This window comes from Hemicordylus capensis, chromosome 13 (genome assembly GCF_027244095.1).
Source record: "Hemicordylus capensis ecotype Gifberg chromosome 13, rHemCap1.1.pri, whole genome shotgun sequence".
In the NCBI taxonomy this organism is placed as follows: Eukaryota; Metazoa; Chordata; class Lepidosauria; order Squamata; family Cordylidae; genus Hemicordylus; species Hemicordylus capensis.
This window is the reverse complement of record NC_069669.1, coordinates 18252643-18269992: the sequence shown is the minus strand read 5'-3', so window position 1 is coordinate 18269992 and position 17350 is coordinate 18252643. Positions and strand designations below refer to the sequence as shown.

Genomic DNA, 17350 nt, shown 5'->3' with positions numbered 1-17350 from the left:
TCAATGGCAAGCAAAACTGTAAAGAAGACCCCCTCATCTGCCGTGCCTGGCCCCATGCAGATCTGGCCTCGGTGTTGCTCACCTGTAAAATAGGAGTATTACCTGGTTGCCTTTGGCGGCCAGCCTCTTTGTTGCTCTGCTGGCCGTTTTAGCATTTGGGGTTAGATTGGGGCAGGGGGCAAGCCCCGCCCACTGCCAGCTGTCGTCAAACGACACACACCCCCCATTTACAACTCCATTCGAGTTGTCATTCAACTGCTAGAAGGCCAAGTTGCCCACTCCTGTGTTAAGACCACAGTCTGTTGCAAACCTGAGATGGGCCACCCCCTGGCCTATGAGCCTCTCCAACTGTTGCTGCACTACAACTGCAGGGGGTGCTGGGCATTGTGCATAGGAAGCTGCCATATACTGAGTCAGCCCCTTGGTCCATCTAGCTCAGGATTGTCTTCACAGACTGGCAGCGGCTTCTCCAAGGTTGCAGGCAGGAGTCTCTCTCAGCCTTATCTTGGAGATGCTGCCAGGGAGGGAACCTGGAACCTTCTGCATGCAAGCAGGCAGGTGCTCTCCTGGATCAGCCCCCTCCCCTGAGGGACACCTCCCATTCATTCATTTATACACTTCTATCCCGCTTTTCCTCCAAGGAGCTCGGAGGTGCATGGCTGTTTTTATCCTCACAACAACCCTGTGAAGTAGGTTAGGCTGAGAGAGAGACATGACTGGCCCCGAATCACCCAGTGAGTTTCATGGCTGAATGGGGATTCAGACTCAGGTCGGCTGGGTCCTAGTGTCCAGCACACGAGCCAAATGCCAGCCAAGGTGCAACCTGCTTAGCAAAGGGGACAACTCCTGCTTGCGGCCACAAGCCCAGTGGCTGTAGACCAGCGACCTGAGTGCGCAGAGTGGCCACGCCAGTGTCATTGCCAGGGCAGGGGTTCAGAGGTGCAGGCATCGTTTTTCACCTCCCTTTAGCTGGGCAGCAGTGGGAGAGAATCAGAAACAAAAGTGATCCTGGAAAAGTGAGCCTCTGTCCAGTGTCATGCCAGGGAGGATTCTTTGGTACAGGTGGATGCACAGAAGGCTCAGACTTCTATTTTTATTTATTTTTTTTCAGTAGCAGCCTCACGGTTTAGCCAGGTAGAACAAATGATGTCAGCACTCCTAGGACTGGCCTTTGCATAGGAGAACATTCAACAGGTGCGGCTTTTCCAGGCAAGGCCTCAACTACGGCATTTTGGTCTCCTGCAGCAGACTGCGGCGAGTGGGAGATGTGCACCGTTCTGGGTCTCCTTGGTGAAGAGGGGTTTGAGTTGACCCGCCCCGTCCTCAAGCATCCCATGGGGCAGGGCAGGCCATTCATTGCCATGGCGACAGGAAAGCATGCGAGGAGAAAGATTGCCCTCCTCCCGGCTTGCTCTTTACCCTTCTCCTCGTTGTTGTGGGCGAAGTTTGTTGGGGGTCTGGGAAGGGCGCTGCTTGAGCAAACTAGTCCATAAGCATCAGAGGCGGCAAAGTGGTTCATCCCCCCCCCCCCCCCCGCGACTTAAGAGTCACAAGAAATGGTGAGACAAGAACTGTGTTGTGGCGCGTCACACTCAAGGGCCTCTTCCTTTCCTAAATTCTGTATTTCCCTAAATCCAAGCCTGGGTTTTTACCAAGTTCTTGGAGGATTGAGTTCTCTTCCTCTTGAGGAAATACAACTTGTTTTCTTAAGGTGACGGGGGGGGGTAGGGGTTACCATCAATCTGTCTAAATACGGTAGCAGCTGGATTGGCTTCACTCTGTTGCAGGGAGCATTAATCCTTTGCCCCAGTTTTGTTCTCCCTGCCGCCGCCCCCCGCTTGGGAAGGGAAGATCCAGTGAATGTAAATAGTCATTTGTCTTGGAAGGGAGCAGCTCAGGTGGTTCTTTGGGAACAGGGGCAAAAGATGCAGACAAGCATTCAGCACATGCTAAATATCTCGGCTAGTTTTCTCTCTTTCTTCATTCCGATCCTGCCGCTGATTAATAATCGGCAGTCAAACCGTTGTGGCTCCACTGCAGATCATTCAAGGATCTTCTAATACAGGGACCGTGCAACTCCTGTTGGACTGCAACTCCCATCACCCCCTGCTAGTTAATGGCACCAGCGTGATGGGAAATCTAGTGCTGCAGCAGCCGCGGCCAAGGTTGCCCACCTCTGCAGTCATGGTCACGACTATGCTTTGGTGCAGACAACACCCCCCTCCCCCAAATAGCAGCAGCACCCAGTTGCTTTTGAAACAGGGAAGGGGGTGGGTGGGGGCCGATTCTCACCCCACCCCAATAAGCTTTCTCTCTGCGAGGAGGAGGAACAAAAGCTTTTTTAAAAATGCAGACTTGCTGCTGTAAGTTGCTAGGGGCAACAGAGACTGCAGTGAGACTGAAGAGCTCTTACCTGGGGCTGGCTGTCTCCACGCAGAAGCAGCAAAAGGGCAGGCTAAGTGCCCCCCCCCCTGCTCCCGGGAGGAAATGCATCAGTTTTTCCTGTGCTGGACTAGCACCTTTTGGCTGCCTAGCCGTAACTAACGCTGAAACCGGCAGATCTTTTGTCTTCCAGCTGAGCGGGACTTGTGCAGAGGCTGGTTGAGGAAATGTCTGTAAGCGAAGGTCTTGTTTCTTGAACAGCTGCATGGAGAACATTGCTGCAGGGGGGTGATGGGAGGTGTAGTCCGGCAGCAGCTGGAGGGCCTTGTTGACCTTGCCTAGTACATACAAACTGACTGCAGGTGAGCCCTGCCCAATCAGGCCTCGCTGGTCCAGCACCTGGTTTGCCTCCTGGAAGCCCCCAAGCAGGAGATGAAGGTATGCCCCCCCCCCCGTTGCTCCCCTGCAACTGGGATTCAAAGATCAGGCATTCTGACCCACAAACCTCAAAGATTCCTTGTTTTGCCTGGTTGTAAGCTGCTTTAGAAAGTCACAGGGTTTCCATGAGAGAAAATGGCGCAGTGGGGAAAATGCTTGACTGACAAGCAGAAGGTTGCCAGTTCAAATCCCCGCTGGTACTATTATCGAGCAGCAGCGATCGAGGAAGATGCTGAAAGGCATCATATCATACTGTAAGGGAAGAAGCAATGGTCAACCCCTCCTGTATTCTACCCAAGGAAACCACAGGGGTCTGTGGGCGCCAGGCATTAAAATTGACTCAATGGCACACTTTACTTTACTTACCTAATTTGCTCCTTTTGCAGTATGCTCCTGAAAAATCCAAGAATGCAGGCTTGAGGGGGGCTGAAGACTGTCTTAAGAAGCAATGAGCTGACCAGCAATCAGGAAGTTTGAGCTGTTCCAGACTGCTTTAACGGAAGCAACTAAGACAGCAGTTTTGAGGGCTACATGCAACCCTCACTTTGTATTCCATGATCTGCACCCTACTCAGAGGACTGGGTGGGTCTTTGGAAGGGTAGCCCCCACCCCCCAGTCGGGGCCAGTCGGAGGGTGTCGCTTTGAGCTAATGATGGCGCCACCCACAGTCTCCCCCCTGTGGCCAGCTCTTAAGCACACTCCTGAGGCAGAGTGACTTCCCTCTCAGTGCAAGGGCGCTGGAGAAAGAGATCCGGGGCCACAGGCAGCCCCCTAGCACACCGTGGGGCTTGCTCACTGAGGCAGCCTTTGGAAGGGCTGCTGCTGCTGCTGCTGCTGCTGCTGGACATGCAAGATGCAAGACCTGCTTTGCTTCTGTGTGGCTCGATCTGGCTCTTCCCCACTCTCCCACCTCCTGGAGGAAGAAACACAGTTCCTCCTGGGTCGGGCCAAGTCTATCAGTATAGTTCTGGCAAGGGGGCCTCGGCGTGTAAGATCTCTCCCCTGGAAAGTGATGCTCTTGGAAGTGGGCAAAGTGATGACTGCCAAACCAGCTTAGGTCCACACTCCAGCCCTGGCTACAGACACACAAGGCTGCCATTTCAGGACAAAGAGGAGTCACACCCGTCTTCCTCTTATCTGAATGCAGGGTTCTCTTTATTTTGTCTCTTCTCCATTTGAAGCTTGTTATACAAATGGCACTTACAACAAGTAGTAAAGAAAAAACCTTAACAAAATATACCAGAATGTGAGATGCATTTCAGGGCCACGATAGCCGAGGAGAAGTCTTGACTGGCAATTGTTACATGGGAGAAGCTGGTGGGGTTACATGATTCAGGACAAAGTCAGCTAAGAAAGAGGTCAAGGAGCGAAGGCCAATGTGTTGAGGGGAAGGATCCAACACTCGCCCTTCCAGCATTAATCTCTGTTCCCAAAGTTCTCTTTGGAGAGAGGAAAGATCCAGTTTGACTCCTCTTGAAATCTGAGATTAGCCCAGCTAGCATCCCAATGTCCCCCGATCAGATGCCCCTTTCCTCCTAAGGCAAGTAATCCCGGTTGCTCACAATAGTTTAGCACCAGGCATCAGTGGAGAGAACCCCTGAAGATGGCAATGTGATTGTTAAGGCTCATACAACCCTCTGTCCCTGTTCTGCCTTCAGCAAGGCTTGGCCCTGCCCAGTTTGGCAATGACAGACACTCAAGGGAGCTCAGGAAGGCGGCGTTCTTAGCAAGGCGTGGGGCCATGGACAGATGCCTTCCTGGAAATGTGGAGAGCACCTTTGAGCTAGAGTTACTCTGGATTACCCTCTAGGCACGGGGCCATTGGGCTGGGCAAGAGATTCCTGGAGAGAGTCATCACTGGGCTGGCCCAAAACAAGGCTTCTCCTGCCTGGGTCCCCACCTCTTGGACTACATCCCATCACCCGCCTGCCACAATGCCACGGGAGGACAAGAGCTGGAGGCCAGCATGTGGGGAGACCCAGCTCAAGAACCCTTGGCCTAAGGGAACAGAGAATGCTCCAGGGGCATCCTATGGAGATGGTGGGGGTGCATGTATACAATACTTTCCAAAATCCTGGACAGTTACACTGAACACGTTACCAATGCTCACATGAATCACACAGTACAAACCAGGTATTTGAGACCGTGGGGGCTGCTTCTGTGAAAAGCTTCTATAAATAGAACAGACTGCTTGGGCGGTCTTTCCATTTCCAGGAGCCAAGTGTGGGGCAAGCGGTGCTGAGCAGCAACCTTAGCAAGACTCCAAAACACCAGCCAGGCAGACGTGAGTGGGACAGGAGAGCCAAGCAAGACAAGCCAGAAAATGGATGAATACAGCTGGGGGGGTGGAGGAGATCCAGTAAAATCAGGAATGTGCTGAACATACACTACTGTGCAAAAACTGCTTGTTTTAAAAAGCTTTCTACACTGTAAGCTGAGATTAACAAGGCTTCCTGGTCACTGTTGAGGAAGCCACTAGCGGCCAACCCCACCCACCCCCGAAAATATGCCGCTGCCACCCCCTTCCACCTCCTTCCTGAAGCTCTTCCTCTCTGTCCCAGGCAGATCTTGGCTTCACTCTGTGCAGCAAGTGTGACAATGGTCAGCCCTGCTGCAGAAGGCAGTTTTTGTTTTAAGAAGAGCGTTGTGGGGAGCAGAAGAACCCACTGGAGGCAAGAGAGATGGTGCAGCTTTGATGCCCGATACCATCACTGATAGGCAAAGGTTTCAGGTACTCCTGGTCACTCCAACTAATATTACTTTAGAGATACCAAATACAATATACCAAAAAAAAGATCTCTCTCAGAATTTGCACCTTCCCAAAGGGAGGTGGATAAGGCAGTGTCAACAGCTTCTCAGTGCAGTGGTCAAACCTGGAGAAGCTCCAAGATGCTTCTTGGGCACTTAGAAGTAGGAAGGAAAAATACCCCCCAACGCACACAGCTCAGAGCAGAAGATGAACTCGTCGGCAAGTTCAGTCTCCTAGGAGATGAATGACTGAAGCTCCTGGGGAATTATGGCTCCCCAAAAGCCATTTTTGGCAGACCAAGGTGCTGGTCCTCACCGCATTAGTTTGTGTGCTCAGGCTGGTCTCTAAACCATGTCCCAGCTCATACCACCAGACTACCTGCCCACTTTGAGGAGTGGCAAGAGATATGTTAGATCATGTCTTTTCTGCCTTAGCTAGAGAAAGGAGGTACTAACGGGAAAGAGAACTAACCCACTAGAGAAGGCCACCCCAATTTGAGAACTCTGGCTGAACCAGGATTTACCCATTCCGCCTGCAAAGAGGTGGACACTGGCAACTCAGACTTTCTAAAAAGAAAAAGAAAAAATCCAAAGACAGGACTACCATTTGCTAAGGACAACTACCCAAGGGGAGATGCTGATTTAGATCCAGTGGACTAGTTCTCCTACATGGTGCAGATCTCCCCGAGAAGGGGCAGTTTTATTCCCTTTTAAGTTCAGAAGGTCAGCAGAGATGCCAGGACAAAGCAGGGTTCAGGCTAAACCCTGGAATCTACACAGACCAAGTGCACCATTCCGTCCCCAGGTTAATTATTTTCCAGTTTTAAAGAGAAACACAAAAAAGGGAGAGACAGTCAGCCCAAAAATTCAATGGCAGGAGCAAGACAGCAGACCAGGTCTGAAAGATCATTCCCTTATAAAAGAGGGTGGGGGGAGGGGACACACTAGAAGATAAACCCGCAAACGAGAATTGGCAACTGAAAGGGGTGGGGAAGAGTACAGAGCGGAGGGAAGGAAGGAAGGAGGAGGGATGCTAAAGTGCGTTTAATACTCCCAGAGGGTGGAGGGGTCGATGGCATCGGTGGAGGCTTTCAGGACACCGGCGTGGTCGCCCTTCAGATATTTGCCGTTGACTTTGATGGCCACCTTGTTATAGTCGCAGAATTCAAAGAAGAAGTCCACGGGCATATTGCTGCTGCTGGTGACAGAGGCCTCGTTGCCAACCGTCCAGTATTTCCCAGTGGAATCTGTAAGCAGAAAGAGAAGTCCGTGGCTCTAGCAAGAGGCCCCCATGACAGAAGAGATGTTCTCTGGTGCCTCCCAGGAGGTCGTCTAGGTCTGGAGACAGAGAGAGACCAGCCTCCAGGGGACTCGGCAGTGGGTGGAATTCCGTTCCCTGGCTACCTCTTTTAAGCCAGAGTGAACCGAGTGCCTGAGAGGCCAAGTGACTCGTCGTAAGGCCCCATTTGAGGCATCCATTTTGCCATGACCTCACTAGGTACTCAGCCCCTCTCCCCTGGAGTCAAAAGGCAGTGTGGCATAGTGGGCAGAGTAGGGCTGGGGAGACTCCAGGTGAGGGTTGACAACTCCGACAAGCTATTCCGGGTGATTTTATCTCTCCAGTACAAGGATGTGGGGATGCTTATACACTGCTCTGAACTCCTTTGAGAGCAGATGGGATAAAAACACAGGCACTTACAAAGTTGTTTAAGCTTATGATAGGGCACCGTAAAAAGCACTCCACACCAAAAGGCACTGTATGGATTTCCTACTCTGCAAGGGGGTTGGGAGTTTGCGCTCTTGCTCTCTCTCACTCTCACACACACGAAGATTATCCGAACTCTTGCACTGTGCTAACTAAGGTTTGGCAGCTTTTGTGTTAGCCTTAACTTGCATACAACTCACACTAGTCTCCATCATTTATTCACTTCATCAGTCACCAGGAGATGCAAAGGAGCTGCTGAAACCCTCCCTTGGCCTTGGCCACACAGACTTTGCACCCGTGCAGACTAGACGCTTGCTGTTTTTAAACAAACACACACGGTACCTTTCCCTTCCACTTTAATGGAATTGCTTCATGCAGGCTCTGTCCGCAGCCATGCAGTGCAGGCATAGATGCACCTGAGACGGGACAACATGCTCCCAAGGGCAAGGGCAGGCAGGCAACCGCTCTGGTTCTACTGGGAGAGCAGCAAGACCCTTCCTTCCACTCCCAGCAACAGGAAAGCTTCTCTTGCCTCCTAAGTCTATTTCTGTTTATTTAACATATGTCTACACCTCCCAAAACTCATGTCTCTGGGTGGTTTACAGTAGTACAAATTACAGGAAAAATAATTTAAATTTTAAGACAATCTTAAACGCTGTAAGTCTAATTAAAAGCCTGGGTGGGCCAAATGCATCTTGACTGCCTTTTAGAATGTTATCAGAAATGGGGAGGCTCTTATTTCATCCAGAAGTGTGTTCCAAAGCTTCGGGGCAGCAATGAAGAAGGCCTGTCCCTTGAACTGGTGGCAACTGCAGACGAACCTCATGATCTCAATGGGCGATGGGGCTCATGACGAAGATGGCATTCTCTTAAATACCCAGGGCCTAAGCTGTTTAGGGCTTTATAGGTTATTTTGCCTGGAAAAATATTGACAGCCAGTGTGGCTCTTATGGTCTCTGAGATGACTCAAAGACCAACCTGGCTGCTGCAGTTTCTGGACTACATACAAAGGCGGCCCCACATAGAGCACATTGCACTAGTCAAATCTGGAGGTTACCAGCACATGTACCACTGTTCTGAGGTCGCTTATCTCAAAAAAGGGATATAGCTGGCATATCAGCCAAAGCTGACAGAAAGCACCTCTAGGACACCAGGGAGAGGTTCCTACAGATAAGCCTTACCTGTAGGAATTTGGATGAAGCTGCATGCTTTATTTGCATTTAGACCCCACCCTTCATCCAGGGCAATGAACACATCGCATTTCTCAGCTAAAATGAAATCGGGGCTACTCATTGGCCAAAGGCCTGAATAAAGAGAGCAGTTCTCATTCTCCGGGAAGGGAAGGGAGCCATGAGAGCAAGTTCCACAGCCTGGGGGCAACTGCTGAGAAGGCCCCCATCCTGTGTGCACAGCACATGCAGAAGGGGGCGGCTCACGGGTTGCATTGCGGAGCCGGAGCTGCCCCAGAGCCCTTCTCTGCACCCAACTCTGGCTGGTGGACTTTAGAGTTCCAGTTAAAAATGGAGTAGATCCCAGGAAATGCTGCCCCCCCCCCGCACCAGGGGAGCCCAACGAGGCTCCCGACAGGGCCCCTCGGCCGGCAAGGACTCCTGACCTTTGATATTGTAGGCACCGTCATTGAACTCCAGCTGAAACACGTCGTAGGAGGACCGGTTGGAGTCCAGGGTGCCAGTCACCTTCCGGCAACCGATGAAGCCGTGCTCTCCCCGCAGGACAATGATGGGCCGGTTGATCAGCTTCATGAGGAAGTACTCCATCTCACCTGGCCGTCGGGCGGGGGGGGGAGGGGGGAGAGAAGGTGCGTTATCCTCCACGTGCAGCGCACACGCGCACACACACACACACAGAGCTCTTTAGGAGTGAGAACCAGCCAGGGCGCACTTCTGCATGGAAATGTTTCCAAGAAACAAGTGGGGATTCTCGTTCAAGAGGAAGCCGCACAAGAGTGGCCCACCCTTGCCTGCAGTGGGGTGTTGCAGCCTTTTCAAGAAGTGCAGCCCTTCTGTCTGAAGCCTTGTGCTCAGGGATTCCACTGAGATTTTTAGAGGGAGCACAGGAGGCCTTTTTATTCGCGGGAGCGCCAGTCTTGCCAATATGTGTGAATATGAAGACGGCAAATGAAAGACGGCTGGCACCTGTGGGGATACAGGGGTCAGGTTCCTTACTCTGGAAGGACAGCCCCAAAAATGCTGGGGAGCAGGGGGAAGAGCAGTAACAGTACTTTGCTCTCCAGGAGTGCCCCCAAATCCCTCTCTTATTTTAGCCACAAAATGGTTCTGTGCTTTAAAATGGTGGCTGGGAAAGAGACACCGGAAGTCATTTCCAGCCGCTCAGGAACATATATAGTCTGCAAAAACAGCTTATGTTTCCTGTTGTGGATAAAGAAGCCGGGTCTCCAAGACCGATCCGCAGATACAGGAAAATGATCTGTGAAATGAAGGCACAGAAACTTAGAATATAGTAGTCGGGATCACAGATCCAGACTAAGTTACTCATGAGTACTCCCACCGAAATGGGGAGTGCCGCCATCTACTTCAGCCCCACTGCTCTTGAGTAACTTAGTCCGGATCTGAGCCAGGGCCTGTAATAGCCAGACCAGGAACCATCAGAGCAATGCCCCAGTCATAAGGCAGTGGGTCAGGAGGGCTCTGAGCACCCCCTTGCAAGCCTCCAAAGCAGACCCCCTGGGAACCACTGGCCTCTGCCAAGTGTCTCACACCACCTTGTTACTGGGAGCTGTAGCTAACTGAGGGCCCCAACGGAACCTGCAGCTTCACACATGCAAGCTATCGGCTCCACACAACCTCCTTCCATCTGCCAACTTCCACAACAAAGTTTCTTACTGGCTGTTTCCACCGTAGCAGCAAGCTGCCCGTTCTTCTTTGCCGTCACGTATTTCCCATTCGCTGCTTTCAGGGTAATACGCCTGTCACGCCACTCGATGTCGAAGTAACAGTTGGCATTCCTGCAAAGGGAGCAACCAGGGAGAGAAACCGTCGTACCATTGGGGGGGGGGGGGGAGAAGCCTAGAGAGGCAATATTTGCACGCCCAGGAGCAGAAGAGGCCTTCCACTAGAAGGGCATCTTTGAGCCAAGCCATCCATAGAGTTAAATTAGCAGCTGACGCCATACCAGTGACAGTGGTCCATTTCAGAGAACTCACTTAAACGACTATTCCTAGGATGTCCATATGAACTCTCTCTCGCTCGCGCGCGCACACACACACACGGGATTATTTGTCAAGAGAGCTCAATTAAAAGCCCTGCCAAAACATTTTCCAGACAACCCACACCCACAGAATCCACTCTTCCGGATACTCACTTAGTTGAGGCAGTGGACTGCACCCCACCATTGGCAGTGAGGGTCCAGTATTTCCCAGTATAGGTCCTGAAGGTGCATTTCTTGGTGTCCTTGTTGATTTCCAGTTGGAAAGTTTCTTGATCACTCTCTTCATCTTGATTAGCCGAGAGATCCATCCCTAGAGAGAGGGGCCAAGTCTGGTTCAAAAGCCCCCATACAGATCTTTGCCACCCCTGTGTTAGCAGAATAAGTGGTGTCAACTTGATTTTTGCATATTTCGTATGTCATTTGATTCAGCTTTTGTTTTGTTTTTTGGCTTAGTGGGTTCCAGTGTTGCTTTTAACTGTGAAGCACAGAGTTTCTTGCACCAAATCTATCTATCTGTGGTGCAGCGGGGAAATGCTTGACTAACAAGCAGAAGGTTGTCAGTTCAAATCCCCGCTGATACTATATCATCTCATACTACACGGGAGATGGCAATGGTCAACCCCTCCTGTATTCTACCAAAGACAACCACAGCACTCTGTGGGCGCCAGGAGTTGACACTCACTCGAGGGCACACTTTACTTTTCACGTAGGATAAAACTGTCATGATACCACTTGTGCCAGATGTCATTTGGCAAGATGCCACCTTTAAAGTGGTTTGTGAGAACAGCCTAAGCTCTAATTTTTCAGGGTGTTTTTCCCTTCTGGGGGTCTTTAGACGTTAGGTCTGAATGGGGACAGCTGCATCTAATATTTATAGACTGCTCCAAAAAAGGATCTCAACACAATTTTTCTGGTCCAGATTCTGGACCAGAATTAGTTAACAGGGATTGTTTTCTCTCTAATGCACAACTCAGTACGTTAGAAACCTAGGAAGCTGCCTTATACAGAGTCAAACCATTGGTCTACTAGCTCAGGACTGTCTGCACCGACTGGCAGCAGCTCTCCAAGGTTGCAGGCAGGCCATACCTGGAGATGCTGCCAGGAACTGAACCTGGGACCTCCAGGTTGAACCTGGAGACCTCCAAGTGCTCTACCATTGAGCTACAGCCCCATTCCCTATGAGGAATATCCTACCGCCCACAGGGCTGGGCTCACGTGAAGCCACCCATCCAAATGCAAACCAGGGCAGACCCTGCTTAGCAAAGAGCAATGCATGCTCCTTACTGCGAGACCAGCTCTCTTCCCCATCCGCATGGACATAGAGGTGTCCCTGCACATAAGATGGCAGTAAAACCTGTCATTCACACACACTGTTGATATATTTTGAGTTGTGGGTAATCTTGTAGGGCAAATTAGGTGTTTCCATCTATCTTCAGCCAAAAAGGAAGCACACACACTGCTTTATGGTTGCCAAATGGCTCCTCCCTACAAGCAGAATGTTCTTCTGCTAAATAAGCTTGATGTACATTTGCATCTCTTTACAGATTTGGGGACTTTAAAAAAAACAACCACCACCAACAAGTTCACAACACATCTTTGGCCATGGGTGGGTTTTGTCTAGAAGATGGATGCACTCCTGGAGTTGACACCACAGAGAGCCAGCATGCTAACAAGGTGTCCTAGGAACATAAGAAGCTGCCATATACTGAATCAGACCCTGGGTCCATCTAGCTCAGTATTGTCTACCCAGACTGGCAGCAGCTTCTCCAAGGTTGCAGGCAGGAATCTCTCTCAGCCCGATCTTGGAGATGCTGCCAGGGAGGGAACTGGGAACCTCGATGCTCCATCCCCTAATGGAAATCTCTTCCAGTGCTCACACATCAAGTCTCCCATTCATATGCCACCAGGGCAAACCCTGCCTAGCTATGAGGTCAAGACATGCTTGCTGCCACAAGACCAGCTCTCCTCTCGGAAAGGGTCTTGGAGAGGCCCTTTAAGGCTCTGCTGTCTGAGAAGACCTTCACAACTCGGGCCTGAGCAGAAGTCGGCCTAGAAACTCTGCTTGTTGCAGTGCTAGACAAAACAAGCAGTGTTCCCATCAGCCAGGAATCCCAGAGAAAGTGCTTCGTCAGCACATGCGGCCTCCAGAACACACTCGCATGCTTGGCAAGTCACTTTCTAAATACTTGTAGAAAAGAAAAAACCATGGACTCGGCTTTCTGCTCTTTTGCATCAGATTCTAGTTGCACCAGAAAAGACGAGGAGAGGAGGGCTTTTAGGAGTTATTTAAAGAGGACAGCAGAGGACGAGGAGGAGGAGATGCAGCCAGCCCACGGGGCCCAATCCACCCAGAAGTTATTCCACGCAAGCACCACAAATGAGCTTGGAAGAAGCATGTCATTTCCCCTTTACACTCACCCTACAGGGAATACCTCTAACTTGCCTCTTATTTCAGTTTTGTTCCACCATGCCTGCCCAAAGAAGTTTTCTTCTGAACAGTTTGCTTTAGGCAGTTCAGTCTGCACAAGGCTGCACATCAAACATTCATTTAGGGCAGGGCTGCACAACTTCGGCCCTCCTGCAGATGCTGGACTACAACTGCCGGCATCCTTCAGCCACAATGGCCGATAGTCAGCGATGATGGGAGTCGTGGTCCATCCTCAGGAGAGCTGAAGTGGCGCCCTGGTTGAGAGAAATTCTGATCGCTTTGCCATATCCACTCTGGAAATTCAAAACTTGTGCCAGTGAGCTGGGGGTGGCCGTTTGCTACCTCTTTCCCAACTCCCTTTCAACTAAAGTGTTGCCCAATGCCTTGGTCGTCTTGCCACCACAATATCTCTCCCAACATCCAACTCGTTCTGCTCCACTGATGCAGTGAGCAGTCCAATCCAGTGGCTCCCCAACTTGGACGCCCAAGCAGTGTCGAACTACGACTCGAGTCATCCACAGCCAGGCCGCGGATGATTATATTTGTACACCACCCCAAACTTGCTTCTCTGGGCGGTTTACAACACAAATATTCACATTAACACAATTTAAAGCCACAATTCTAGTTAAAAGCTTGGGTGAATAAATGCATTAGGGGTGTGCACAAAACCAGAAAACCCAATATGGTCCAAATAGAGCCTGACTCAGATCGAGTCTGGTTCTGTGCACACTAGAGCTGGGCCCGGTCAGGCTCAAGTCCAAACTGGTTTGGACCCAACTGGGGGGAGGGGCACAATTTTTTTTTTTGCAAAAAAAAATATGGCAGACTCAAAAATGGTGGAGTCACAACCAGTGTCCCCTCTAAGAGAGATTCCCAGGTTTTGACTATAACTCCCAGAATCGCCAAGCAAAGGCTATTGAAGCTGGGGATGCTGGGAGTTGTAGTCAACAACATCTGGGAATCGCTGTTAGAGGGAACATTGGTCACAACCCGGTCACACCCAGTGCACATGCGCGGCAGCCTCCAAAATAGTCGCCCACAACACAGAGAGGCCTGAAATGGGCCAAGAACAGCCTGAAAGTGGCTGAAAACCAGGGGAGGCCAGTGGGGAGACCTCAGGAGACCCTCCCCCCCTCAACCACACACCCCTAAGTCCCACAGTGGTGGTAAGTCCACCCTTTAAAAAACTCTAACCAGGTCTGGTCTGGCTCACGGGTGAGCCCTCAAGCCGGGCCAGTTTGAGACCGAGCTGGCTCACACATCCCTAAAATGTGTATCTAAATACTTTTTTAAAGCTGACAGAGATGGGGAGGCTCTTATTTCAGCAGCGAGCACATTCCAGAGTTGGGGCAGCCCCGAGATCAAGCTGGTGGCAACTGCAGACGGACCTCTTTGGATCATCCCAATAGGCGATGGGGCTCATAGTGAAGACAACTTCTCTTAAATACCTTGAGCCTAAGCGGTTTAGGGCTTTATACATGTAACCAGCACCTTGTATTCTGCCCAGAAACTTGTCAGCACCCAGGGTAGTTTTTTCAACACAGGAGTAATATGGCCTCTTTGAGATGACCCAGAGATCAAGCTGGCTGCCACATCCTGTACCAACTGCAGCTTCCGGACTATGTACAGAGGCAGCCCCACATAGAGAGCATTGTAGTAGTCAAGTCTGGCGGTCACCAGCAGATGTACCACTGTTCTGAAGTCATTTTTATCTCAAGAAAGGGATGCAAGTAGTGTATCAGACAAAGCTGATAGGGGCCAGAGGTGCTTTCTGTTTCAACCTGAGAATGATGGGAGTTGTAGTCCAACACCACTGGGGACCCCTTGGTCTGATCTGCCAGGCGCAAGGCCTATTTCGACCCTGAACTGTTAGGGGAGGGAACAGAAAGATTGTCCGCAGCCCAGAAGGGAGAGAGGGTCTGGAATGCAGGACCGGACAGCTGGCCAGCAACTGTTTTGGGTAGGAAAGACAACCCAAAACTAGACAGCTGCAGTTTTAAAAAGAAGAAGGACTAGAGATCTCAGCTTCCCACGAATTGCTTCGGCGGTATGAACTAGCAGCTGCAAGGCTGCTTGGGAAACCAGAAACTGGGATTTTCAAAAGTAACGTCCCATAGAGGAAGAAAGCAGAGAAAGCTGGGCCCCATCAAGTTGCATATTTGGTTCATGTCCAAGGAGTGAATGCAGATGATCTTTCTGGGGGGTGGGGGGAGACGCTGCCATAGACCCTCACCGACTCCTGCAGGAATGAGCAATTCTTGCTCTGACATGCAACATTCCTAGTAAGGCCAACATAGCTGGGTCATGGCTAATAAGGTTGGAGAACACCAAAACCGGAGGAGAGCTGGTAGCAAGCACAAGTTGTCCCCTTTGCTAATAAGGGTCTGCCCTGGTTTGCATTTGAATGAGAGACTACATGGGAGCACTGTAAGATGTTCATAGGAATATAGGAACATAGGAAGCTGCCATATACTGAGTCAGACCATTGGTCTATCTAGCTCAGTATTGTCTACACAGACTGGCAGCAGCAGCTTCTCCAAGCTTGCCGGCAGGAGTCTCTCTCTGACCTATCTTGGAGATGCTGCCAGGGAGGGAACCTGGAACCTTCTGCTCTTCCCAGAGTGGCTCCGTCCCCTAAGGGGAATCTCTTACAGTGCTCACACATCAAGTCTCCCATTCATATGCAACCAGGGCAGAGCCTGCTTAGCTAAGGGTACAAGTCATGCTTGCTACCACAAGACCAGCTCTCCTCTTTCCCTTTAGGGGATGGGGCCACTTTGGGAAGGGTGTTTGCCTGCTTGCATGCAGAAGGTCTCAAGTTCCCTCTCTGGCAGCATCTCCAAGGTAGGGCTGAGAGAGACTCCTGCCTGCAGCCTTGGTGCTGCCTGTCTGTGTAGACAATGCTGAGCTAGATGGTCCAATGCCCTGACTCAGCAGGCGGCCGCTTCCTATGTTCCCATCATAGGCGAAGGCCGAGGGAGAGGAGGGCATGAAGACCCACTGCACAAGCTCTGCCATCCCTTCCACCCCCCAAGAGAGAGCCAGGTGGGGAAATACCACATGGGTTCATCAGAGAGGAATGCAGCAAGAGCACTGCAGAGCAGGGCTGTCTAGACGGGTCAGAGCCAGGCTGCAGCTCTCTGCTACTTTGGCAAGGAGAGAGAATCCACAGGCATCTCCTTGGAGTTAGAGAGGAGCAGCCACACAGATTTCCCACCCCTGCCCAGAATGGACACCACCCTTCAGCACATCAGTGTGTCTGCAAGCCAGACAGGTCCTGCCCCGAGTCCAGGGGCCAGGGCCAGGCTGGATCAGACCCAAGGTCTAGTCCAGCACTCTGCTGGCCGCAGTGGCCAACCAGATACCTCCTCTGGGAGCCCACAAGCAGGTCATGAAGGCAGGGGCCCCTTGCAGTTCCCCCCCTCCAGAAATGGGTCTTAGATTGCCTCTTGCCAGAGAGGTTCCACAGCCACCAATACTGTGGCTAGACCTCCCCTTCTCCGGGGATGTGTCCATGCACCCCGTCCCCATTCTCCTCCCAAGCCTTTCCTCGGCCTCCCGGAGCATCCACCCTTCTCACTAACACAGACTGGGTCCCATCCAGGGTTCAAGCTCCGCTCGAACAGAGCACAAGAGAGAGAGTTCCTCCAGCCCTGAGTCAGAGGGCTGGCGTCCTAGACTCCGTCCAACGGGTTACAGGAACATCAAAAGGCGACTGCCAAAAGAGAGACAACCCAGACCGCAGTCTCCTGGCTTCGCCTTCCACTGATCAGTCTTCGAAGAGGATATTTGTGCTCCTATAACATCCCTCCCTCCCTTCCTCCCCCCCAACCAATTTTGCATATCAGACATTTGACTGTGTCTGCAGTGTGTGGTCATCAACCTTTTGCAGGAGGAGAGAGGGGCTCATGGGCTGCTGCCACTTGCCCAAACCGCTTTAAGCTCACCCTGCAGAGAGCTTCAGAGCAGCCCCCTCTCTTCCCCAGCAGCAAGCCAAGGGGAGAGGGGGCTGTGTTTGCCCCCCACTCCGGTGGCCCCTCGGAGGGAGGGAGGGAGGGAGGGAGACCATGAAGAACGTAGGGAGGGGTGGAGCTGGGGGGCCGGGTTCTTTGAACCCCTCTGCTCCATTATAGCGACATGCCTGCCAAGGGACACAGTCTCTTTCCTACTGACCAGAAGTACCTGATACACAGCGAGAAACTGCAGATGCAACTATTGGTCCATGTGCCAAGCTTGTGCATGTTGGCCATTGGGACCATCTCAGGGGACAAATGCTCATACTGGTTTGGGGCAGTCTCTCTCTCTCTCTCTCTCTCTCTCTCTCTCTCACACACACACTCACACCCCTGGACTTCGGGGCCGAAGTCTGGGGTCTCCACATCTCCTGGTGGCCCCCAAATCCTCTTTAGTCTTCCCTGGGTGGTGTGGTTTGTGCCCTCAAGAACCTACGTGTTAAAATC

General features: G+C 51.5%; 1 protein-coding gene across 1 annotated transcript in view; it reads right to left on the bottom strand.

The window, feature by feature from the left end:
* Positions 1-3947: 3947 nt before the first annotated feature.
* FSCN1 (fascin actin-bundling protein 1) overlaps positions 3948-17350 on the bottom strand; it is a 30919-nt gene continuing 17516 nt past the window's right edge. Inside the window, exons 2-5 of the mRNA XM_053276932.1 lie at positions 10616-10772; positions 10138-10259; positions 8889-9056; positions 3948-6815 (exon numbers count right to left, since the gene is read on the bottom strand). Coding sequence (XP_053132907.1) covers positions 6613-6815; positions 8889-9056; positions 10138-10259; positions 10616-10772 — 650 coding nt within the window. The 3' untranslated portion in view covers positions 3948-6612. The remainder of the gene's footprint in view (positions 6816-8888; positions 9057-10137; positions 10260-10615; positions 10773-17350) is intronic.